This window comes from Sapajus apella, unplaced genomic scaffold (assembly GCF_009761245.1).
Source record: "Sapajus apella isolate SASKATOON/1434 unplaced genomic scaffold, GSC_monkey_1.0 scaffold220, whole genome shotgun sequence".
NCBI lineage: Eukaryota > Metazoa > Chordata > Mammalia > Primates > Cebidae > Sapajus > Sapajus apella.
Genome location: NW_022437160.1, coordinates 647,730 through 672,579, shown reverse-complemented (window position 1 = coordinate 672,579; position 24,850 = coordinate 647,730). Strand labels below are relative to the sequence as shown.

The 24,850-nt window shown below is 52.0% G+C and overlaps 1 protein-coding gene across 1 annotated transcript in view; it reads right to left on the bottom strand.

Moving 5' to 3' along the window:
• Positions 1-24,718, bottom strand: part of TMEM143 (transmembrane protein 143) — a 29,734-nt gene extending 5,016 nt beyond the window's left edge. Inside the window, 7 exon segments of the mRNA XM_032271008.1 lie at positions 4,856-5,135; positions 5,648-5,778; positions 7,683-7,877; positions 20,332-20,436; positions 23,779-23,928; positions 23,930-24,020; positions 24,383-24,718. Coding sequence (XP_032126899.1) covers positions 4,856-5,135; positions 5,648-5,778; positions 7,683-7,877; positions 20,332-20,436; positions 23,779-23,928; positions 23,930-24,020; positions 24,383-24,405 — 975 coding nt within the window. The 5' untranslated portion in view covers positions 24,406-24,718.
• Positions 24,719-24,850: the final 132 nt, after the last annotated feature.

Genomic DNA, 24,850 nt, shown 5'->3' with positions numbered 1-24,850 from the left:
AGAGTTTCGCTCTTGTTACCCAGGCTGGAGTGCAATGGCGCGATCTCGGCTCACCGCAACCTCCGTCTCCTGGGTTCAGGCAATTCTCCTGCCTCAGCCTCCCGAGTAGCTGGGATTACAGGCACGCGCCACCATGCCCAGCTAATTTTTTGTATTTTTAGTATAGACGGGGTTTCACCATGTTGACCAGGATGGTCTCGATCTCTTGACCTCGTGATCCACCCGCCTCGGCCTCCCAAAGTGCTGGGATTACAGGCTTGAGCCACCGCGCCCGGCCTAATTTTGTATTTTTTAGTAGAGATGGGTTTCTCCATGTTGGTCAGGCTGGTCTTGAACTCCTGACCTCAGGTGATCTACCTGCCTCGGCCTCCCAAAGTGCTGGGATTACAGGTGTGAGCCTCTGTGGTCAGCCGAGTGTTCCCATCTTACATTGAGGCCTGAGATGAAATGTCTTTCAAGTTAGCATGCCCCAGAAAATCGCTGAAATGGCCTGCATGGTATCAATGACACACTTGCATGTGGACCGTGCCGTCTTCTTATAAGGCCTGCACGGCCAGTTTATGTGCCTGCATTGGAACGGATCGCCATTTCTTGAGTTGAGGGCAAGATGCAGGAATAGCGTGCATTAGGGACCGTGTGCTATGAAAAACACATTTGGTTTGTACCCGTATCTGCCAGGCCGATGGGGCTGAATTCTAATTAAAGAAGCAGGTCACTCCATGGCACACAGATGAAGCCAGAGTTTCCCTGGAGAGGGGTCCCCCTGCCCTGGAGGGTCCCTTCAGCACTCACCAGGGCCCACAGTGAGTGAGCACCAGCTCCTCCTAGCCTGGGATCTATGTCCTGGGCAGCCCCTCCATCTACTCCGTCACAGGCCAGTAGCACCATCCTTGCTCCCTCCGCCAATCTGCCAGTCCCAGACCCATCCTGCTGTCCCCTGACCCTCTCTGCCCTTCCCCTCCTCTGCAGCTCCCTGGCTCAGTCTTGGCTCAGACTTTGCCCTCCCCTGCATCACCCCAGCCTCCATCCTGGCCTCAGTCTTCCCCGTCCAGTTTGTCTGCGCACAGGTTCGGAGCTGGCCCTGCCCCTCCCCTCCTCAAGATACTCCCATGGCTCCCCAGTGCTCTCAGAGTCCAACCTCTGTGGCTCAGCACGTGAGGCTCTCCCCATCACCTCCTGCTCCTCCCCTCTGAATGGCCTAAGGTGAATAAGCCAGTTTACCCTGAACAGGCCCTGCTCTCTCAGGCCTCCAGGCCCGGAGGGACAGCTGTGACTGGGGAGGCCAGGGGGAGGGGCCAAGGCACCCCTGGTGTGTTCTTGGCACACGTTCACTACCTCATTGTCAAGGTTCAGGATGGACGTCACCTTGTGGATGAGCAGATGCTGCCCTGGGCTCCTGTGCCTCTCCCTCCAGGGCAGAATCCAGCCGCTGCATCTCAGGGGCACCAATTCAACAACCCTCCCCAGGCTGCCCCAGGGGCCTGCTCTATGGTGAGCTAAAGAGCTTCACAGTGGAGCCCAGAGTATGGAGGAGCCTACAGGGCCATCACCCTAGCCTGGGACATCCGGAAAGGCTTCCCAGAGCAGGCAGCCTCTGAGCTGAGGGTTAGGGGTGAGCAGGGACTGGCCAGCCCAATAAGAGGGAAGGATATTTCACTCCAAGGGAACAGCACAGGCAAAGGCAGAGAGCAAGGGGCGGCAGGGTGGAGGCTCCACAAGCACGAAGGAGGAGCTGAGGCGCAGATTCCAGGGCAAGGATTGTGTCCAGTGAGGCTGGGAAGCAGGGTCCCAGGCACCAGACTGTGCCCAGGGGAGGGGCAGGACAGTTCTGGGTCGAGTGGGGAATGGGCTGGAAGGGACCCACCGGAAGCCGGGAAGAGGCCGGGGGTGGGGGCACACAGGTGGGGCAGGAAGGGCGTGCTGGGGGTCTAGGCAGTGACTGGGGAGACAACAGTCCATCCATAGAAGCAGAACCCAGAAGAGAAAGTGTCAGGGTAGATGCTGTGCTTGGCCTACGGTGAGAGTGAGGGGCCCAGCCCAGAGCCAGGAACGTCCAGATTGATCTGAGTGTGGACCGTAGAGAGCTCATGTGGAAACTGCAGAAGGAGAGGAGCCCTACACCCTGGAAGAAAAACCCTGCACCCTGCACCCTGCACCCTGCATCCTGTATTCCACATCCCGCATCCTGCAGTGGGGCTCTGAGTGCCTGTTCTGAGGTGAGATGGGGAACTTGAGAGGAGCAGGGAGTTTGTGGCAGCTGCAGTCTGGGTTGGTGAGAACGCACTGCTGCACATGGAGAGGGCTTGGGTGCATCAGGGAACAGAAGGAGCTGGGTTTAGGGCCTAGGGGAGGGGCTTGCAGTGAACACAGTTATCTGGGAGTGCAGGAGGGGGACCAGACAGGAGCAAGTCTGAGAAGGCCCACTGGTTTTTTTGTTTTTTTTTGTTTTTTTTTTGAGGCGGAGTCTCGCTCTTCCACCAGGCTGGAGTGCAGTGACACGATCTTGGCTCACTGCAATCTCGACCTCTCAAGTTCAAGCGATTCTCCTGCCTCAGCCTCCCAAGTAGCTGGGATTACGGGCATGCACCACCACGCCTGGATAATTTTTGTAATTTTTATAGGGACAGGGTTTTACCATGTTGGCCAGGCTCGTCTTGAACTCCTGGCTTCATGTGATCCGCCCGCCTCGGCCTCCCAAAGTGCTGGGATTACAGGCGCGAGCCACTGCACCTGGCGGAGGGCCTGCATGTAAAGGCCCTCAGCCCAGGGGGTGGGGAAATGCCTCATGAATGCACTAAAGTAACTCGCAGACTGGGCTTTCTCATTGTTATTTGTGGATTTAAGGTTTCACTATGTTGCCCAACCAAGCTGGACTCCAACTCTGGGCTCAAGCGATCCTCCCACCTAGGCCTCCAGAGTAGCTAGGACACAGGCATGTAGGCTGGGACTCAGGGTCTTCTCCCCAGAGACACCGGCCTCCTTGCCTCTCATCGGGCCCCTCCCCCTGTCCTCCCGGGTCACAGCTGTCTCTCCATGCTTACACCCCTTCCACGGCTCCCTGCTGCTCTGAGGATAAAGCCGCAGGCACCGCTCTGGGTATCTGAAGCCCTTGCCAACCTCTGGGGCCTCCCCCTCTCCCCTGCTCGCTGGATCCAGCCCCCTGAGATATGCCAGGCTGAGCTTGAGGGCCCTTTCCCCACCAGGCTCAACCCCCCTCTCCCAGAGCTTTCTTCAGATCCTGCCTGAGCCCTGGACCCAGGCAGAAACTGCTCCCTCCCCAGCCCCTCTGTTGGCTGAGTATCCCAGCACCCTCTCAGGCGGTGCAGGCTGGCTATTATCTGCAGGATTTATCACCAGCTTCCTCAGAGCTTGTCAGCATGGCTGAAAACAGCTTGAAAACCAATGAGCCAGCAGGTGAATGACCGGGTACAGCAGATGCCTCACACCAGTCTACACTCCTGGGGCCAGTGCCAACCCTGGGGAGAGTCAGTACAAGGCAGCTTCCTCTGGGCGGACTCAGGCTCGAGACAAGACACACGTTTTGGCAAATGGAGTGTAAGTTGGGTGTCAGCCCCCACCTGGCCCCCCGGCCACGAATTCTTGGATGGTGAACAACCTGTACAACTGCTCAAGGCAGCCCGGCACTCATGTGTAGCAGAATCAAAAGGGAGTTTGTTAAAAAATATAGTTCCCTGGGCCCCAGTCCCAGATTTTCCAATTCAGTCCACTAGGACTGGCGCCCAGGAGGCTGCATTTGTCAGCCAGCTCCCCCAGTGATAATGATACCCAGTCAGGATGGCAACTTGGAACCAATAGCCCAATCGGCCGTGATAATCATCATCGTCCTGGTAATAGCTAACTCTCACATAGTACTTCCTGTGCCGTGTGGGAGGTTCTGTTCTCAGCACCGTGTGCTTGTTCTTTCATTCAATCCCGCAACACCCCTATGAGTTAGGTCCCATGATCATCCCCACTTTGCAGATGTTTGAGCTGAGGCACAGAGAGGTTAAGCAACTTGCTCAAGATCACACAGCCAGAAGACAGTAGAGTCAGATTCAAATCCAGGAAGTCTGACTCCAGAACACACCCCCTTCACCACATCACTAAAGCGCCCCTAAAGCCGGCACTCAGTGAACGGCTGTCAACTCTTATGTAGCCGTGCCATGAGCTGGGCACTGCCCGGTGCTTCTCACAGATGCTCATTTCATACTCACAACCCTACCAGGCAGATCTCACTATCACCCCCATTTTCCAGATGAGAAAGCTGAGGCTTGGAGAGATTAAGAAACCTACCCAAGGAGTGTTAAGTAAATGAAGTAGGGAAGAGAAGGAAAGGGAGAGGAGTGGAGCAGAGGAGAGGGCAGGAAGGAAGGGGAGGGAGGAAGGAGATGGAGAGAGGGAGGGAGGGGAAGGAAGGGAAGGAAAAGAGGAATGGGAAGGAAGAAAGGGAGGAAGAGAGAGCAGAAGGGGAAACTAAGGGGAATGGGGAATGGGAGGGGAGGGGGAAGGAAGGGGAAGAATGAAGGGAAGGGAAATAGGAAGGGAAAGGGGAAAAGGAGAGGGAGAGAGAAGGGAGGGAGGGAGGGAGGGAGGAAGGGAGGGGGAGGGAAGGGAAGGAAGGAAGGGAGAAAAACAAGGAAGAATGGGAAGGAAGGCAGGGAGGAAGGGAGAGGGGGAAGGGGAAAGAGGAAGGAAGGGAAGGAGGGAGGGAGGGAAGGAGGGAGGGAGGGAAGGAGGGAGGGAGGGAGAGAGGACAGCATGACCGGGAACAAATGCAAGAAACAGACAACTGTAGGTGGCCTGACCTGGTCCCCACAGCGCAAGGCTGCAGGAGGCGCAGCAGGTGCAAGCTCACCTTGGAGGCCCGCAGGCCCATGAAGATGGCGAAGAGCAACAGCAGCAGGGAGGTGGCCACCTTGAGGTCGGTAAGCACCACCATGCCCACGTTGACGAAGATGGCCACGCCAGAGACCAGCAGCGTGAGGTTGAGCAGGGCGCGCTGCAGGGTGGGCGTGCGCACCTTCAGCTCAGGCAGCAGCTGCTCCAGGCCCTCCAGCGGCGTGTCTTTGAAGCTCTTCAGCACCAGGTGTCCTCGTTTGGTCCGGGCCGCCAGCACCACCCGCTTAAAGTATCTCCTGAGCGACAGAGACAGAGGCAGGAGCAGGATCGGGGCTGCCCCGGGAGGCTCCGACCCCAGGACGCACATTCTGGATCTACAGTCTCAAAACCATCTTAAAAGTGACTCAGTCATCGTGGGGAAGAAATCAGAAAACAACTGTGTCCAACCAACCACAGGGGATTGGTTCGATCATGCGATCCATCCCTGGTATTGGACATGGAGGTTAGGCTGTTCATCGGAATCCTGGCCGTGCCGCAGCTTCAGAACGTGGACCCCCCTCTCCGAGCCTCGGTTTTCCTTACTGGAAAATGGGGAGAACTGTCCCCACCCTTTCTCTTCCCCTGGGAATCAAGTGCAGTACTCACTTTCCCTTGGGAAGAAAAGGCAGCATTTGGATGAGTCATGCCTCCCGTTTCTCAGCTTCCCACCCGGGGCCCACATGCCCAAACCAGACACTGACCTGTCAGTCCCCTCTTGACTCTAACCTTGCTCCCTCTTGCTGCAGCTGGGGAACAAGGGCCACCTCACCTCTCTGCGGAGGGCAGCTTGGTGAAGAAGCCACGCCTGGAGCCCACGCTGGACTTCAGGGGCATCTGCCCGACTCGCTGGCCCAGGGCCCAGAACTGCATGTAGACATACTGATCCAAATTTACCGTCACCTGCCAGGGGGATGAAGGAATCAGTAACAGCTGAACATGGACAGGGCTGCTGAGGGCAGGATACCAGAATCAGATGCCCTGCCACGAGATAATTTGCTGTTTTCCCACTTATCACCTTTCAGTTCAGCGTCTAGGTGCGGCTGCCACATATGGTTGTCCACATTGTGCACTGCACAAGGGCACACCCTCTAATGCAGTGCCATTCACGTAGTAGTCATCTTTATGACTATATTTCCTAGAATCTAAGGTGTCACTGACTCTGATGATTTTATGAAGCAACTAAAAACAAAATACACTGCCAATTAAATGATGTCACACCGTCACTTGTAAATCACATCCCAATTTCAGAGATGACAAAACGTGACTTTGAGACGGAGTTTCACTCTTGTTACCCAGGCTGGAGTGCAATGGTGCGATCTCGGCTCACCGCAACCTCCGCCTCCTGGGTTCAGGCAATTCTCCTGCCTCAGCCTCCTGAGTAGCTGGGATTACAGGCACGCGCCACCATGCCCAGCTAATGTTTTGTATTTTTAGTAGAGACGGGGTTTCACCGTGTTGACCAGGATGGTCTCGATCTCTTGACCTCGTGATCCACCCGCCTCGGCCTCCCACAGTGCTGGGATGACAGGCGTGAGCCACCGCGCCCGGCCCTTTGGGAGCTTTGAGTATTTTTGTTTTCATTTTTATTTTGAGATGTTGTCTCACTCCGTCACCCAGGCTGGAGTACAGTGGCGCAGTCTCAACTCGCTGTAGCCTCCGTCTCCTAGGTTCAAAAAATTCTCATGCCTCAGCCTCCCAAGTAGCTGGGACTATAGATGCCCACCACCACCACGCCCGGCTAATTTTGTATTTTTAGTAGAAATGGAATTTCGCCATGTTGGCCAGGCTGGTTGCAAACTCCTGACCTCAAGCGTTCCACCCACATCAGCCTCCCAAAGTGCTGGGATTACAGGCAGGAGCCACCGCGCCCACACATTTTTAGTATTTTTCATAATTTTGTTAGCATTTTGCGTGCTTTCTGGGGTTTGGGTTTTGTTTTGTTTTGTTATGAGACAGGGCCTCGCTTTGTCAACCAGGCTGGAGGGCAGTGGCAAGATCACGGCTCACTGCAGCCTTAAACTTCTGGGATCAAACGATCCTCCCACCTCAGCCTCCTGAGTAGCTGGGACTACAGGCCCGCACCACCAGGTCCAGCTAATTTTTGTATTTTCTGTAGAGATGGGGCCTCCCTGTGTTGTCTAGATGGGTCTGGAACTCCTGGGATCAAGCGATCCTCATGCCTTGGCCTCCTGAATGCTGGGATTACAGGAATGAGCCACTGAACCCAGCCTTGTATTAGATTATTATTACAATTCTGGCAGATGGCACTAAAGTCTCTAGTCCTAAGAGGGCCATATCATATGATACTTTTCCAGCAGATGACAGTGAAATAACCTGAAAAAGTAGCATCTCCCTTTTTTTTTTTTTTGAGAGGGAGTTTCACTCTTGTTACCCAGGCCAGAGTGCAATGGCGTGATCTCGGTTCACTGCAACCTCCACCTCCTGGGGTCAAGAGATTCTCCTGCCTCAGCCTCCCCAGTAACTGGGATTACAGGCACCTGCCACCATGCCCAGATAATTTTTTGTATTTTCAGCAGAGATGGGGTTTCACCATGTTGGCCAGGCTGGTCTTAAACTCCTGACCTCAGGTGATTTGCCCTCCTCGGTCTCCCAAAGTGCTAGGATTATAGGTGTGAGCCGCTGTACCTGGCCAAAAGTAGCACCTTATTCGAATTCACCAAGTGCACCACGTGGGCCAGTGTCCTGGGCTCAGGACTACAACTCCCAGCAGCCCCTGCCTCCCAGAGGCTCTGCCCCATCCCAGAGGCCTCCTGGGAGTTTCATACTCCTGGGGAGCCAGGTACCTGGACCTCATCCTGAGGGTGATGGACCACCAGCGCGTAGGCCAGGGTGTCCTCAGATAGCGGGGAGAAGTTGGCCTGGGCTAGCAGGGGTTCCAGAGCCCGAAGCACCTCCTGCTCATTGGACAGACGCTGGGGGTCTGTCAGTGATGGCTGATCGAGGGTCTCCCTGTCAGGGTTGATGGGGTCATACAAGGCCTAAGAGGAGAGTCAAAGAGAAAAAGATGGGCTAGGTCACTGCATGAAGGAAGGATTGTGGAGACATTATCCTTTCCAGATACTTTCATTTCTTTCTTTCTTTTTTGAAATGGAGTCTCACTCTGTCGCGTAGGCTGGAGGGCAATGGCGCAATCTCAGCTCACTGTAACCTCCACCTCCCGGGTTCAAGCAATTCTCCTGCCTCGGCCTCCCTAGTAGCTGGTATTACAGATGCACACAACCACGCTCAGCTAATTTTTGTATTTTTAGTAAAGACGGGGGTTTCACCATGTTGGCCAGGCTGGTCTCGAACCCCTGAACTCAAGTAATCCACCCACTTCAGCCTCCCAAAGTGAGATTACAGGCGTGAGCCACCGTGCCAAGCAGATTCTCTTCCTGTCACCCCTATATCCAATATTTTGGTAAGTTCACTTGCAAAACCCCTGAATCTGTCTTGAATCCACCCTCCTCTCTATCTCCTTTGCTGCTATCTTCTCACTGAAGCCACCTTCATCTCTCCCTTAAACAATTACCCAGGACTTCTGTTCCCCAACTTTTACTCTTGCTACTTTCTTATTTATTTTTTGAAACAGAATCTCACTCTGTCGCCCAGGCCAGAGTGCAGGGGCGCTATCTCAGCCCACTGCAACCTCTGCCTCCCGGGTTTAAGCAATTCTCCTGCCTCAGCCTCCTGGGTAGCTGGGACTACAGGTGTCTGCCACCATGCCCAGCTAATTTTTGTATTTTTTTTTTTTTTTGAGACGGAGTTTCACTCATGTTACCCAGGCTGGAGTGCAATGGCGCGATCTCGGCTCACCGCAACCTCCGCCTCCTGGGTTCAGGCAATTCTCCTGCCTCAGCCTCCTGAGTAGCTGGGATTACAGGCACGCACCACCATGCCCAGCTAATTTTTTGTATTTTTAGTAGAGACGGGGTTTCACCGTGTTGACCAGGATGGTCTCGATCTCTTGACCTCGTGATCCACCCGCCTCGGCCTCCCAAAGTGCTGGGATTACAGGCTTGAGCCACCGCGCCCGGCCTTAATTTTTGTATTTTTAGTAGAGACCAGATTTCACCTTGTTGGTCAGGCTGGCCTCGAACTGCTGACCTCATGATCCACCCGCCTTGGCCTCCCAAAGTGCTGGGGTTACAGGCATGAGCTACCACGCTTTTTTTTTTTTTCTTCATTATTTTTTTTTAATTAGCCAGGCATGCTGGTGCATGCCTGTGGTCCCAGCTACTTGGGAGGTTGAGGTAAGAGGATCACTTGAGCCCAGGAGTGTGAGGCTACAGTGAATCACGATTGTGCCACTGCATTCCAGCCTGGGAGACAGAGTGAGACCCTGTCTCAAAAAAAAAAAAAAAAAGAAAAGAAAATGAAAAAGATGGCCGGGTGCAGTGGCTCACACCTGTAATCCCAGCACTTTGGGAGGCCGAGGCAGGCGGATCATCTGAGGTCGGGAATTCAAGACCAGCCTGACCAACATGGAGAAACCCTGTCTCTACTACAAATACAAAAATTAGCCAGGCATAGTGGCACAAGCGTGTAATCCCAGCTACTTGGGAGGCTGAGGCAGGAGAATCATTTGAACCCAGGAGGCAGAGGTTGCACTGAGCCAAGATCACGTCATTGCACTCCAGCCTGGGCAACAAGAGTGAAACTCCATCTCAGAAAAAAAAGGAAAAAGAGAAAGAATCAAGCCAAGAAAATCCTCCTTTGAAGTAAGTCCTCAGGCTGTGCCCAAATCCTCCAGCCTAGGCTGGCCGAGCAGTTCTGGGACTTACAGAGTGACCTTGAGAAATTCCATTCCCAGGCTGAGCTGCAGTTGGAAAGCTGGAGAAAGAAACCTGCATCGATCAAATGTCCACTGCCAGCCAAATTCTCTTCTGGAAACTTCACATCGTCCCAGGGCTACAAGCCAGAAACCTGGATGTCGCACGTGATCCCTGCTGCTCCGTTCCCTGTCACAATCAATCCTGACGATTCCACCTCCAAGCAGACCGGCACTTCACCCAGCTCTCTCCTCCCCACCGGCCCCATCTCAGTGGCTGCCAGCCACTGCCATCTCGTCCGGCCTGGGTGAGCCCAACAGCCTTCTCCGTGTTCTCCCCAAATCCCATCATACACCCCATCCCCTGCCAACTGGTTCTTTACACAGCTTCCAGGGGGAGCTTGTCAAACAGTAACCACGATCATCACCAATGACAATAGTGCACATTTACATAGCACTTATCATGTGCCAGACACAGTTGGAAGTATGTTACATGCACATTCTTACAGTGTAAAACTCTCATTTACAGATATGGAAACGGTGGCACAGACAGGTTAATTGCCCGAGGTCACACGGCCAGGAAGTGGTGTAACCAGAATTACACATCTGACCTTGTCAGTCTCCTGCTAAAACCCTTCCAAGGTTTCTACTCCCCTCTGGAATCAGGACCACGCTTTACAGTAGAGCCTGCAAGGCCTCACAGGACCACAGACCCCCTCAGTCACTCCATACCATCCAGACTGGCTTTAGGTTGGCTGGGCGCAGTGGCTCATGCCTGTAATCCTAGCAGTTTGGGAGGCCAAGGCAAGAGGATTGCTTGAGCCCAGGAGTTTAAAACCAGCCTGGGCAACATAGCAAGACCCCATCTCTACAAAAATAAATAAATAAATAAATAAATAAATAAAAATAATAAATAAATAAGCTGGGCACGGTGGCTCAAGCCTGTAATCCCAGCACTTTGGGAGGCCGAGGCGGGTGGATCGCAAGGTCAAGAGATCGAGACCATCCTGGTCAACATGGTGAAACCCCGTCTCTACTAAAAATACAAAAAATTAGCTGGGCATGGTGGCACGTGCCTGTAATCCCAGCTACTCAGGAGGCTGAGGCAGGAGAATTGCCTGAACCCAGAAGGCGGAGGTTGTGGTGAGCCGAGATCGCGCCATTGCACTCCAGCCTGGGTAACAAGAGCGAGACTCCGTCTCAGAAAAAAAATAAATGAATGAATAAATAGCCAGGCATGGTGGTGCACACCTGTGGTACTAGCTACTCAGGAGGCTGAGGCAGGAGACTCAGTCTACAGTGAACCATGATCACAGCTCTGCACTCCAGCCTGGGCGACCGAGAAGATCCTGTCTCAAGAAAACAATAAAAACAAACCAACCAGGTGCGGTGGCTCACGTCTGTAATCCCAGGACTTTTGGAGGCTGAGACAGGTGGATCACAAGATCAGGAGTTCAAGACCAGCCTGACCAACATGGTAAAACCCCGTCTCTACTAAAAAAAATACTAAAAAAATTAGCTGGGCATGGTGGCGTGTGCCTGTAATCCCAGCTACTCAGGAGGCTGAGGTAGAAGAATCACTTGAACCCGGGAGGCGGAGGTTGTGGTGAGCCGAGACCACACCACCGCACTCCAGCCTGGGTGACAGAGCAAGACTCCGTCTAAAAAAAAAAAAAAAAAAAAAAAAAAAAAAAAAAAAAAAAAAAAATTGGTTTTAGTTCCTCAAGCCACAGAGACTTTGCACATGCTGTTGGAAGACTCTCCCTACCCCCTTCCTGCCTCTTATCCTTTTCACTACTGAATTCTTACTCTGTCATTTTCCAGCTCCATTATCACCATCAAAAAGCCTTGGCTGGGGCGGTGGCTCACGCCTGTAATCCCAACACCTTAGGAGACCAAAGCCGGAGGACTGCTTGAGGCCAAGAGTTCAAGACCAGCCTGGGCAACATGGTGAAACCCTGTTGCTACTAAAGATACAAATAAGTTAGCCGGGCATGGTGGTGGGTGCCTGTAATCCCAGCTGCTCTGGAGGCTGTGCAGGGATTGCAATAAGCTGAGGTCGTACCAACTGCACTCCAGCCTGGGCGACAGAGTGTTTCAGTGTGTGAGGCTCTGTCTCAAAGGCAAAAAAAAAAAAAAAAAAAAAAGAACCCTTTCTCCACTGATCAAACTGAGCAGGGCCACCCTTGTGTGGTTGGGTAGGATGTGCACTGCACAAAGGTACCAGATCTAAGGGTAGACCTGTCCATTTATCATGACAGCCACCCTTCAGATGGAAATCAAGGGACAGAACAGCACCATCCACTAGATCTCCCTGCAGGAGGAAAATGTTCTAGAGCTGCACTGTCCAATGAGGTCAGACACTGGCCATAGTTAGCTACTGAGCAACTGAAACATGATCAATATGCTGAGAAACAAAATTTTTAAGTCTGTTTAGTTATGTTAATTTTTTTTTTGAGATGGAGTTTTGCTCTTGTTGCCCAAGCTGGAGTGCTATGGTGCGATCTCCGCTCACCGAGACCTCCGCCTCCAGGTTCAAGCAATTCCCCCGCCTCAGCCTCCCCCGAGTAGCTGGGACTACAGGCACCAGCCACCACGGCCAGCGAATTCTGCATTTTTAGTAGAGGCGAGGTTTCTCCATGTTGGTCAGTCTTGAACTTCCGACCTCAGGTGATTTGCCCGCCTCAGCCTCCCAAAATGCTGGGATTACAGGTGTGAGCCACTGCGCCCAGCAAAATTCTGTTACATTTTAACAGCTAGTGTTGACATTTAAATTGAATGAAGTTCATGGCTATCACAGCAGACAGTGCCAGGCTAGAGAAAGAGGCACCTTTTTCTAATTTGCACACGGACCCCAGTATAGAAGTCAAGGTCCACTCTGTTACCCTCCTGCACAGCACCGTGCCCCTCGCCCTCATGGTCTGAACTTAACCATCACTGGGAAGGGCATCTGGTTCATGACCGGCCCCACCACCCACGTTCAGCTTCCAGAGTGCACGATGCAGGCCCAATTTTGCTCCTCAGTGAAGACCCAGCACCTGGCACCAGGCCTCGCACAAACATCCGCTAATGGAATGACTTAATTGGGGCCGGGCACGGTGGCTTACACCTGTCATCCCAGCACTTTGGGAGGCCGAGGAAGGCACATCACTTGAGGTCAAGAGTTCGAGACCAGCCTGGTCAACATGGTGAAACCCCATCTCTACTAAAAATACAAAAATTAGCTGGGCATGGTGGCAGGTGCCTGTAATCCCAGCTACTCGGGAGACTGAGGCGGGAGATCGCTTGAACCCAGGAGGCAGAAGTTGCTGTTAGCTGAGACTGTGCCACTGCACTCCAGCCTGGGAGACAGAGAGAGAGTCCGTCACACACATACAAGAAAATGAATGACTTAATTGGGTCTTCGTGGCAATTGCGGCTGCCATTTTCCACCCTCAAGCATTCCCTTGGGGCTGTCACATGCCATCTGTCTACTGAGGACTCCCCAACTTCCAACTGCAGTCCAGACGACTCGCTTCAGCTCTAGATTCACATGGCTGGGCGTCTACTCAAGGCTCCCATACAGATGCCCCGCAGGCCTCTCAATGCCTCCTCAAGGCCATCCTCTCTAACCCACGATGCCCCAAACCTGCTCCTCTCACCATCGTCCCTATCTCAAAAGATGCAACTCCATCTTTCCAGGTGCTCAGGCTCAAATCCTGGGGGTCATCCTGGAGTCCTCTCTTTCCCACACATCCAACCACTGGCAAATCCTGATGGCACCACATTCAAAACAGATGCAAAACCGGACCGCTTCTCACCCCTTGGTCTCAGCCACCCTCCTCCCTGGCCCGGGATGCTGTTCTCCCCGCCCCATCCCCATCCCCATCCCCATCCCCATCCCCAGTGTGTTCCAAAAGCAGCCACCAGAGGGCGCCCGTCCGCACTTACAGCAATTCCAGTCTGCTTTTAACACTCCACTTAGCCCCCGGCTCACTCACAGTCCTCACCACAGCCCAGGGGTCCCGGCAGGATCTAGCGCGAGGTCCCCCTCCCTCTGCCCTCACCTCCTGCTCTCTTCCCCTGGTTCACCGGGCTCTAGCCCCGCAGGCCTCCTGGCTGTTCTGATTCGCTGGGCTCTAGTCCTGCGGGCCTCGTGGCTCTTCCTCCACACACCATGCATACTGCTGCCTCAGGGCCTTTGCACATGTGGTTCCCTCAGATCACACGGATCGCCTCCTTCAGGTCTCTGCTCAAATGTCCTCTGCTCAGTGAGGCCTTCCTGACCCCCTTACCTGAAACAACAAAACACCCCTCCCTTGTTTTCCTTTTCTCCAAAAAAAAAAAAAAAAAAAAATTGCAGTCATCCCTTGGTATCCATAGGAGATCACCTCCAGGATGTCCCACGGATACCAAAACCTACAGAAGCTCAAGCCCCTGATACAAAATGACATGTCTGCACATAACCTCTGCACCTCCCTCCATATACTTTATTTTTTTATAGACAGGGTCTAGCTCTGTCCCCCAGCTGCAGTGTGGTGCTGCCATCATGACTCACTGCAGGGTCAACCTTCCAGGATCAAGCAATCCTCCCACCGCAGCCTCCTGAGTAGCTGGGACCAGAGGTGTGTGCAACTAGGCACAGCTAATTAATATATGTATTTTGTGTGTGTGTGTGGAGGCCAGGCATGGTGGCTCACACCTGTAATCCCAGCACTTTGGGAGGCCACGGTGGGTGGATCACAGGGTCAGGAGTTTGAGACAAGCCTAGCCTGGCCAATATGGTGAAACCCCATCTTTACTAAAAATAAAAATATTAGCTGGGCATGGTTGTGTGTGCCTGTAGTCCCAGCTACTCTCGAAGCTGAGGCAGGAGAATCGCTTGAACCCAGGAGGCAGAGGTTGCGGTGAGCCGAGATCGTGCCACTGCACTCCAGCCTGGTAACAAAGGAAGACTCCATCTCAAAAAAATAAATAAATAAAAATGTAGGTCCCTTCGGAACCTTGGAATCTGATCTCATTGGGAAATAGGGTCTTTGCAGGTAGAATTAAGGTAAAGATATAGATGAGATCATACCAAATTAGAGTGGGACCTAAATCCAGTGAGAGTGTCCTTCTAAGAGACAGAAAAGGACACACACAGACACCGAGCAAGCGGCCACAGGAAGATGGAGGCAGGGGCTGGAGTGACTCATCTATAAGCCAAGAAGCACCAAGGGTGGCTGGCAGCTGTGGGAAGCCAGGAGAGACACACAGGATCAGGACGCTTCCCTGCTCAGGGCCTCCACGGGGAAACATCTTTCAATACATTTCACTTCTTTTTTTTTTTTTGAGACAGAGTCTTGCCCTGTCACTCAGACTGGAGTTCAGTGGCATGATCTCAGCTCACTGCAGCCTCTGCCTCCTGAGTTCAAGTGTTTCTCTTGCCTCAGCCTTCCGAGTAGCTGGGATCACAGGTATGTGCCACCACACCCAGCTAATTTTTTTATTTTTAGTAGAGACAGGGTGTCACCAGGTTGGCCAGGCTGATCTCGAACTCCTGACCTCAGGTAATCCACCCACCTCAGCCTCCTAAAGTGATGGGATTACAGGCATAAGCCACTGCACCCAGAATTTTTCTTTATTTTTTTATGTCAGATAGCTGTTTTTACATTGCGGTTTTTCTTTTTTTTTTTAAGACAGAGTCTTGCTCTGTCCCCCAGGCTAGGGTGTAGAGGTATGATCTCGGCTCACTGCAGCCTCTGCCTCCCAGGTTCAAGCAACTTTCCTGCCTCAGCCTCCAGAGTGGCTGGGACTATAGGCACCCACCACCACATCCGGCTAATTTTTGTATTTCTCGTAGAGATGGCGTTTTACCATATTGGCCAGGCTGGTCTCGAACTCCTGACCTTAAGTGATCCGGCCACCTCGGCCTCTGAAAATGCTGGGAGAACTGGGGTGAGTCACTGCCCGGCCAGATTTCCTCTTTACATCATTGCTGAACACAGCCTCTGAGGCACAACTGTCCTGCTCTCCACATGCCCCAGAGCCTCCAGCCATTCCGGAGACACAGTAGGTGCTCAATAAATATTTACTGAGCAAACTCAATGAATGAATGAATCAGGGAAAAAGGATGACAGAGAGGTCACCGCCAAGGTCACCCACACCATGAGTGAACAACGAAGCCGTTGTTTGAACTGGGGCTATGCTGCTTCTTTCCCTGCCCAGGCCAAATTTTCAAAGGACTTAGGTCATCACCAAATGGTCACCCAGGGGGCCTCACCCGCCTCTGCCACTTCTACCCTGCCCCTGCCTCTGTTTAAAATCTTCTGCTTGGAAGATATATGCTTATTCACTTAAATTCTTTCTACATTTCTATGTTATTTAAACACTTCTATAATAAAATGGGCTGTTTTTAACTTTTTTTTTTAAGAGTCTCGCTCTGTCGCCCAGGATGGAGTGCAGTGGCGTGATCCTGGCTCACTGCAACCGCCACCTCCCAGGTTCAAGTGATTATCGTGGTTCAAGTCATTCTCCAGTCTCTGCTTTCTGAGTAGCTGGGACTACAGGCACCCACCACCACAACCAGTTAATTTTTGTATATTTAGTAGAGAAGGCATTTCACCATGTTCACCAGGCTGATCTCAAACTCCTGGGCTCAAGTGATCTGCCTGCCTCAGCCTCCCAAAGTGCTCGGATTACAGGCATGAGCCACCGGGCCCAGCCTTAACTTTTAAAAAAATAGAAAAAGAAAAATCAACCGTGGCTCCAGAGCCCACAGGTATCTGGAAGAGCTTGGAGGCAGGCAGATAGGGCTCCATCTCAACTCCACCAATTACGAACTGTGTGATCCTGGGCACAACACAGGCCCTCTGAGACCTTCGGGTTCTCCCTGTGTGAATGGGCTGATGGCGGCTGCCTCTCCACACTGCAGGAAGGAGTCAATAAGCCAGGCACAGCAAGTGCTCAGCAACTGAGAGGCTGTGATGGCTGCCGTTGCTGTGGTTGTTATTATTCAAAGCAAAGAGGGGAGCTGCTGAAGGCAGCGGCGGGAAGCAGCCAGGGGTGAACGCAGCAGGCCTGGGTTGGCGAAACCCCACACATTCCAAAGCAAGGACCAGTCCCTGTCCAGCCTCTGGGATGGAACCCCTAAGTCCTTGGAATGTCCTGACTGATAAAACTGTCTTTGTTTACCTGGGGCCTGGGGCCACATTGGATGCTCTATGCTGACGCTGTGATCTGTGGTCAGGCCTGAGACACTTGGTATCAGTTTGACCTCTGGAGGGGCTGGAGTCTAAGGTCAGCCACCATGCATACGTGACTGGCCCCCAGTAAAAACCTGGACACACAGACTTACCGGAGGGTCCCTGGTTGGCATTACTTCTTGTGCGTTGTCACACATCTTGCTGGGAGAATTAAGTGCCATCCTTGACTCCACCGGGAGAGGACCGCTGGACGCTCAGGCCTGGTCTGTCCTGTCCTGGATTCTGCCCCATGTGCCTTTTTCAGTTTGTTTTTGTTTTGTTTTGTTTTGTTTTGTTTTTTGAGACGAAGTCTCGTTCTGTTGCCAGGCTGGAGTGCAGTGGCGCCATCTCGGCTCACTGCAACCTCTACCTCCCAGGTTCAAGTGATTCTCCTGCCTCAGCCTCCTGAGTAGCTGGGATTACAGGTGTAAGCCACCGCCCCCCACAGTAGTACCATCTATTAATAGATCCTCCAGAGCAGTTTCTCAGCCCAGACCTCTCCCTTCACCTCCAGATCCACATATTCAAGTCCATCTTTCTACATGGTTTTCTAAAAGGCAGCTCAACGGATATAGGAAATATGGTCTATATATACCGTGGAATACTAATCAGCCATAAAAAGGAACAAAATCATGTCTCTTACAGGAGCTGGAAAGCCATTATTCTCAGTCAAGTAACTCAGGAATGGAAAACCAAATAGTCTATATTCCTGCTTATAAGTGGGGCCAAGATATGAGGATGCAAAGACATACAGAGTGATATAATGGCGTTTGGGGACTCAGGGAGGGAGGACTTTGGGACTACACACTGGGAATAGTGTACACTGCTCTAGTGATAGGCACACCAAAATCTCAGAATTCACCACTGTAGAATTCATCCATGTAACCAAAAAGCACATGTACCCCAAAAACTATTGAAATAAAAATTTTTTTTTCAAGACATCGTCTAACTCTGTTGTCCAGGCTGGAGCAGTGGTGCAATCTCGGCACCACTGTTCAAGGGATTCTCCTGCCTCAGCCTCCTGAGTAGCTGGGATTACAGGTTCGCACCACCATGCCTGGCTAATTTTTGTATTTTTAGTAGAGACGGGGTTTCACCATGTTGGTTAGGCTGCTCTCAAACTCCTGACCTTGTGATCCGCCCACCTCGGCCTCCCAAAGTGAAATAAAAGTTTTTTAATTAAAAAAGAATAGGCCAGGCGCAGTGGCTCACAACTGTAATCTCAGCACTTTGGGAGGCCAAGGTGGGCGGATCACCTGAGGTCAGGAGTTCAAGAGCAGCCTGGGCAACATGCTGAAACCCCATCTCTACTAAAAGTACAATTAGCCAGGCGTGGTGACGCATGATGACTGTAATCCCAGCTACTCGGGGAGCTGAGGCACAAGAATCACTTCAACCCGGGAGACGGAGGTTGCAGTGAGCTGAGATCACACCACTGCACTCTACTAGCCTGTGAGTCTTTGTCTCAAAAAAAAAAAAAAAAAATTAAAGCAGAACGCATAAATAAATAGGCCAGGCAAGGTGGCTCACACCTGTAATTCCAGCACTTTGGGAGGCCGAGGCGGGCAGATCATGAGGTCAGGAGTTCAAGACTAGCCTGGCCAACATGGTGAAACCTGTCTCTACTAAAAATATAAAAATTAGCCGGGCACGGTGGCATGCACCTGTAGTCCCAGCTACTCGGGAGGTGGAGGCAGGAGAATCGCTTGAACCCGAGAGGCAGAGGTTGCGGTGAGCCGAGATCGCACCACAGCACTCCAGCCTAGGCAACAGAGTGAGACTCTGTCTAAAAAAAAAAAATAAATAAGAATATAAATAAATAAATAAAGGTAGCTCAAATTCCTAAGCCCAGAATTGTGCCCTCAGTCCTCCCTGCAGCTCTTTCTCAGCATCCCACCACGGTCTTCCACACCTCAGCACCTGGCAGCTCCATCCTCCGGGAGGCTCAGGCCGGACTGCTGGAGACACACTCTGACTCCTCCCTTTTCCTTCCCACCACACCCCCGCAGCCAGCACATCAGCAAAACACTGATGCCTTCCAACACCACCAGCATCTGAGCATTTTCCACCATTTCCACCGCTATTACCCTTGTCGGAGCCTCCATTATCTCTCACCTAGACAAATATAATAGACTCTTTAATAGATGTCCTTGCCTCTGACAGTCTGTTCCCTACACCGCAGCCAGAGAAATCCTGTTAACACCTAAATCCACTGCTCACATCTCTCCTAGGCTCAGAACCCCCCATGGCTCCTGGCTCACTCAGGGTCAAAGCAAGGTACTGGGCCGGGCACGGTGGCTCAGGCCTGCAATCCCAGCACTTTGGGAGGCCGAGGCGGGTGGATCACTTGAGGTCAGGAATTCAAGACCAGCCTGGCCAACACGGTGAAACCGCATCTCTAAAAAAAACCATGAAAATTAGCAGGGCGAAGTGGCGGACACCTGTAGTCCCAGCTACTCAGGAGGCTGAAGGAGGAGACTCACTTGAGCCTGGGAGACGGAGGCTGCAGTGAGCCGAGATCGCACCACTGCACTGCAGCCTTGGCGACAGAACAAAACTCCATCTCAAAAACAAAACAAAACAAAAGCAAGCAAGCTCAGAATTGATGACTTTTTTGGAGCTGTAAAAAAAAGAAAAAAAAAAAGCAAGGTCCTCACGGTGGCCCAGAAGGCCCAGTACAATCTGTCCCCATCTCCTCTGCCCTCATATCCCACCCTCCCTGCTCCTTCACTCTCCTGCAGCCACAGTGGCCTCCTCACTGTTCAACACTCCAGGCCCCCGCTCACCTCAGGGCCTTTGCTCTTCCGTCTGCTGGGAACATCTTCCCTCTCCAGGCATCCATCAGGCTGGGTCCCCTTCTTCACTAAGCCTTTAGTCCACTCGTCCCCTCCTCCGGAGCCCTTCCCCGCCCACCCTGTCTGAAACAGGCCCCATCTCATCCCTCTCTATCTCACTTCTCCGCTTCATTGTTCATGGCATTTATCACCACCAGGCATCATATGTATGTATATATATTTTTTGAGACGGAGTTTTGATCTTGTTGCCCAGACTGGAATGCAATAGTGCGATCTCAGCTCACTGCAACTTCCACCTCCCAGGTTCAAACGATTCTCCAGCCTCAGCCTCCTGAGTAGCTGGGACTATGGGTGTGTGCCACTACGCCCAGTTAATTTTGTATTTTTAGTAGAGACGGGATTTCTCCATGTTGGTCAGGCTGGTCTCAAACTCCTGACCTCAGGTGATCTACTCGCCTTGGCCTCCCAAAGTACTGGGATTACAGGAGTGAGCCACCGCGCCTGGCCATATTTTATATTTATTTAATTCCTTGGCTACATGAGAGTGTCACTTCATCTGTCCTGTTCACTGCTGAATCCTCAGCACTTAGAATAAGGGTCAGACTCCAAGAAGGTGTCAGGGAAATTTGCTGAATGAGCAGGTAAGTGAATAAGTACCACAGGGCTGGAGGGGCCCCGTCCTCACCTGCAGCCGGGCCAGGATTTGGTGGTAGTGGAACAGGGTGCAGAAGTCCACGTGGGCCGAGAACGCCTCCAAAGCCGCCTTCTCTGCTGGACTTGAGTGGAATTCCTGTTACCTCAGGAAGCAAAACTTCTCTGTAGGCCTTTTCCCCTTCCCCGAGGGGACGAATTCTTTCCCCAGGCAGCCTGTCTATACAATCAGGGCTCTGGACTTTTAAGTTTTGTTCTGGGGCCGGGCATGGTGGCTCATGCCTGTAATCCCAGCACTTTGGGAGGCCGAGGCGGGTGGATCACTTGAGGTCACGAGTTCGAGATCAGCCTGGTCAACACGGTGAAATCCCTTCTCCATTAAAAATACAAAAATTAGCCTGGCGTGGTGGTATGCACCTGTAATCCCAGCTACTCAGGAGGTGGAAGCTGGAGAATCGCTTGAATCAAGGAGGCAGAGGTTGCAGTGAGCCAAGATTGCACCACTGCACTCCAGAGTAGGCAACAGCGAGATTCTATCTCAAAAAAAAAGAAAAAAAAGTTTTGTTTTGGTTGGGAGGGGGCTAATCAATTTTACTCAAACTGAGGCAGCCCAATATACTGAAAAACTATATCGGGTTTAAAAAGCTGGAGGTTCAAGTTTTGCCTTTGACACTTCCTAGCCAAAACTCACACAATGCCAGGAACTGTCTGACAGTATAATATGATCCTCTAGAAGAAGATGGAATTATTATTATATTGAGACAGGGTCTCATTCTGTCACCCAGGCGGGAGCTCAGTAGCATGATTTCAGCTCACTGCATCTTCAACCTCCTGGGATCAAGTGATCCTCCCACCTCAGGCTCCTGAGTAGCTGGTACTACAGGTGCCCACCACCATGCCTGGCTAATTTTTTTACAATTTTTGGTAGATGTGGGGATCTCACTATATTACCCAGGCTGGTATGGAAATCCTCCAGCCTTAGCCTCCCAAAGCGCTGGGAGGCTGGGCCACCATACCCCACAGGTTGATGGAATTATAACCCCTATTTTTCAGAGGGAGAAACTGAGGCTCTGGAAAGTCGCTTGCTAAGGACTGCAGTGTCTGTGGGAGGTGACTGTAATCTAGGCCTGCCTCCAGAACACACATTAAACCACTTCTTTTTGTTTTTTTTGAGATGCAGTCTCACTCTGTTGCTGAGGCTAGAGTGCAGTGGCACGATCTCAGCTTACTGCAACCTCCACCTCCTGAGTTCCAGCAATTCTGCTGCTTTGGCCTCCCGAGTAGCTGGGATTACAGGCATCCACCACCATACCTGGTTAATTTTTGTGCTTTTTTTTTTTTTGAGATGGAATCTTGCTCTGTCACCCAGGCTGGAGTGCAGTAGCATGATCTCGGTTCATTGCAACCTCTGCCTCCCAGGTTTAAGAGATTCTCCTGCCTCAGCCTTCTGAGTAGCCGAGACTACAGGTATACGCCACCATGCCCAGCTAATTTTTTTGTAGTTTTAGTAGGGTTGGGGTTTCACCATGTTGGCCAGGCTGGTCTTGAACTCCTGACCTCAGGTGATCCACCTGCCTCAGCCTCCCAAAGTGCTTAGATTACAAGCGTCAGCCACCGTACCCCACCTTGAACCACTTCTTTATGTTTCCTATCTCACTGTCCTGGGTAATTGTCTTCACTTCTCTGAGCCTCAGTTTCCTCACTGGCAACAGAGGATTACACCCTCTGTCTCAGAGGGCTACAGTGAGAATTTGATGAGATTACAGGTGTTCTATAAACACGTGTTTACACATGTGTGCATATATTTGTGTATTTATGTGTGTGTATATTTGTGTATTTTTGTGTGTATATATTTGTGTGTGCATGTGTTTGTGTACGTATGTGTGCGTATTTATTTGTATTTGTATATTTGCGCATGTGCATTTGTATGTGTATATTTGTGTATTGGCGTACACATCTTGGTGTATTTGTGTAAGCATGTATTTGCGTGTGTATTTGCTTGCAAATCCTTGTGTGTGCATATTTTCTTGTGTATCAAGTCTAGAATTGAGTATACACAGTAGGTGTTCAATAAATACATGTTAAATGAATGAATGATGGTTGGGTGTGGTGGCTCACACCTGTAATCCCAGCATTTTGGGAAGCCGAGGTGGGCAGATCACTTAAGGCCAGGAGTTTAAGACCAACCTGGACAACATGGTGAAACTCTATCTCTACTAAAAATACAAAAATTAGCCAGGCGTGGTGGTGGGCACCTGTAATCCCAGCTACTCAGGGAGCTGAGACAGGAGAATTACTTGAGTCTAGGAGGCAAAGGTTACAGTGAGCTGAGTTTGCGCCACTGCACTCCAATCTGGGCAAGAGTGATACACTGTCTCAAAAAAATAAATAAATAAGGCTGAGCATGGTGGCTCACACTTCTAATCCTAGCACTTTGGGAGGCCAAGGTGATGAGGTCAATCATGAGGTCAAGATCATGAGGTCAAGAGATCGAGACCATCCTGGCCAATATGGTGAAACCCCATCTCTACTAAAAATACAAAAATTAGCTGGGCATGGTGGTGTGCACCTGTAGTCCCAGCTACTCAGGAGGCTGAAGCAGGAGAATCGCTTGAACCTGAGAGGTGGGGGTTGCAGTGAGCAGAGATCACGTCACTACACTCCAGCCTGGCGACAGTGCGAGACATCTCAAATAAGTAAATAAATAAAATAAAAATAAATGAATGGATGACAATCCTCAATAATGACAGGTATGATGACGATGGTGGTGGTAAGAGCTCAGGTTCTGGAGTGAGTGAGGCCAGGACTAGGATGAGGTGAATGTGGCACCCTAGGGTGCAAAATTTAATGGGGCACTCACTCTCAGGGTCAAGCAAATGCCTCACTTGCCTAGTCTGACTCTAGAGCTGGCCTAGTCCTGGGCGAGCTCTAGAGTCAGACCACTTTGGTTCAAATCTAAGCCACTATGCTTGTGGCCTTGGGTAAATTACTTTCCTTCCATCAGCTTCCATTATCTCATCTGAAAATGGGGATGATGGTGGTATCTCTGTTACTGATGATTCAACAATACATGAAAAATGCCTGGCACAGTGCTGTAGAGTCAGAGCTCAAATCGTGTGATAACAAGTATGATTATAGCGTTGTGACTTCATAGGTACAATTATTATCAGGCAGCAGAAATAGTAATCATGAGGATGATTACTATACCCATCTTACAGAGGGAAAAAGCATGCCCCAGAGGGTGCCTGTTTAAGTCCTCAGAACAAGCCAGAGTAGGAATGGATGTTGCATCTGCATCTCGGAGGCCTGGCTCCACCATTCCAGCTCATCAACTCCCGCCCACTAGGGACCACGAAGGGAACCAGGAACTTCAACTCCCAGGAGGCCCCAGGGCAGCTCTCTGCAGCAATTAAGGCCCTGCCGCCGCGAGGCCTGCTGGGAGTCGTAGTCCCCAGGCTCTTGGACCCGGATCGGGCGGTACCTGTATTAGGAGGCGGAGCAGCTGCTCCTTGGAGAAGGGAATGAAGCGCTCGCGGTACTGCTGGGCCCAGTCGCGGGGCTCCGTGGGGTTCCACATCTTGCGATACTCCCCCATCTTGGCCGCCAGCGATGAAAGGGTCCGGGGGGGGCCCGAGGACCGCGGGCAACAGTGGCCATACTCGGACCCTAGACCCCCAGACCCCCCGGGTCACATGCAACATGGCTAGACCCTTTCCCCGGAGCCTAAACAGAGGGAAATGGGCAGGGGTCAAAGGCCATCTAGAGGAAAAGCGCCCTTTCCACCTCCACGTCCCACCCTCCAGAAGCCGTCCCTTCCCCAGGCAGGGTGCAGAGCTCATCCGCTCGCCTCGAAGCCCCTCTTGCCCGTCCCCTTCCCACACTGCTCAGTTGGCCTGGGTCCCAGGGGTCAGAGGTCTTAGGTTCTGGGGCGTTTTGCAGGCCCAGAGACCTTGTAGTGGCACAGCGTTTCTTCGGGGTCTAGACAGCAAGGTAGATCTTAAGAGAACAGGAAATGCTCCGGAAGGTTACCTAGGGGGTGCAGGGTCACCCTCCCTGGCCATGCAATCCCCTGCTCTCTCCCTCACCTTAGCCAAAGCTTGACTGTCATTGAGTCTCCTGCGCATGTGCAGAAGAGTGTCTTGGGCTCCCGAGGTTCAGCTTCAGCCAGCAGTAAAACGCATGCGCAGAGCCTAGATCAATGCGCGCTGTCCATTCTCCCCGCCGACTCGCTATTTCAACCACGCATGCACCAGCTGCCTCTCTTTTTCTACCACAGGCCTCGTTTGGGCTCGACGCATGCGCCGCAGGAGTGTCTCCTTGTCCGCTTGCTTCAAAGGGAAGGGGCGGAGTGGGCGCGAGGCTCCCCGAAGGAGTGGGGCGGGACAGGGCTCCCGCGCGCAGTCAGCCAACGGCGCGCAGCCCAACGTCCGCCGAGGCCACGCCCCCGCTCGTGTCAGCTCCTGAGTAGGCGGAAAGAGGGAGGGGGCGGGAGTTGGGAGCAGCCAATCAGCTGTGGAGGAGCGAAAAGGCGGGAAAAAGCGGAACCAAAAGAA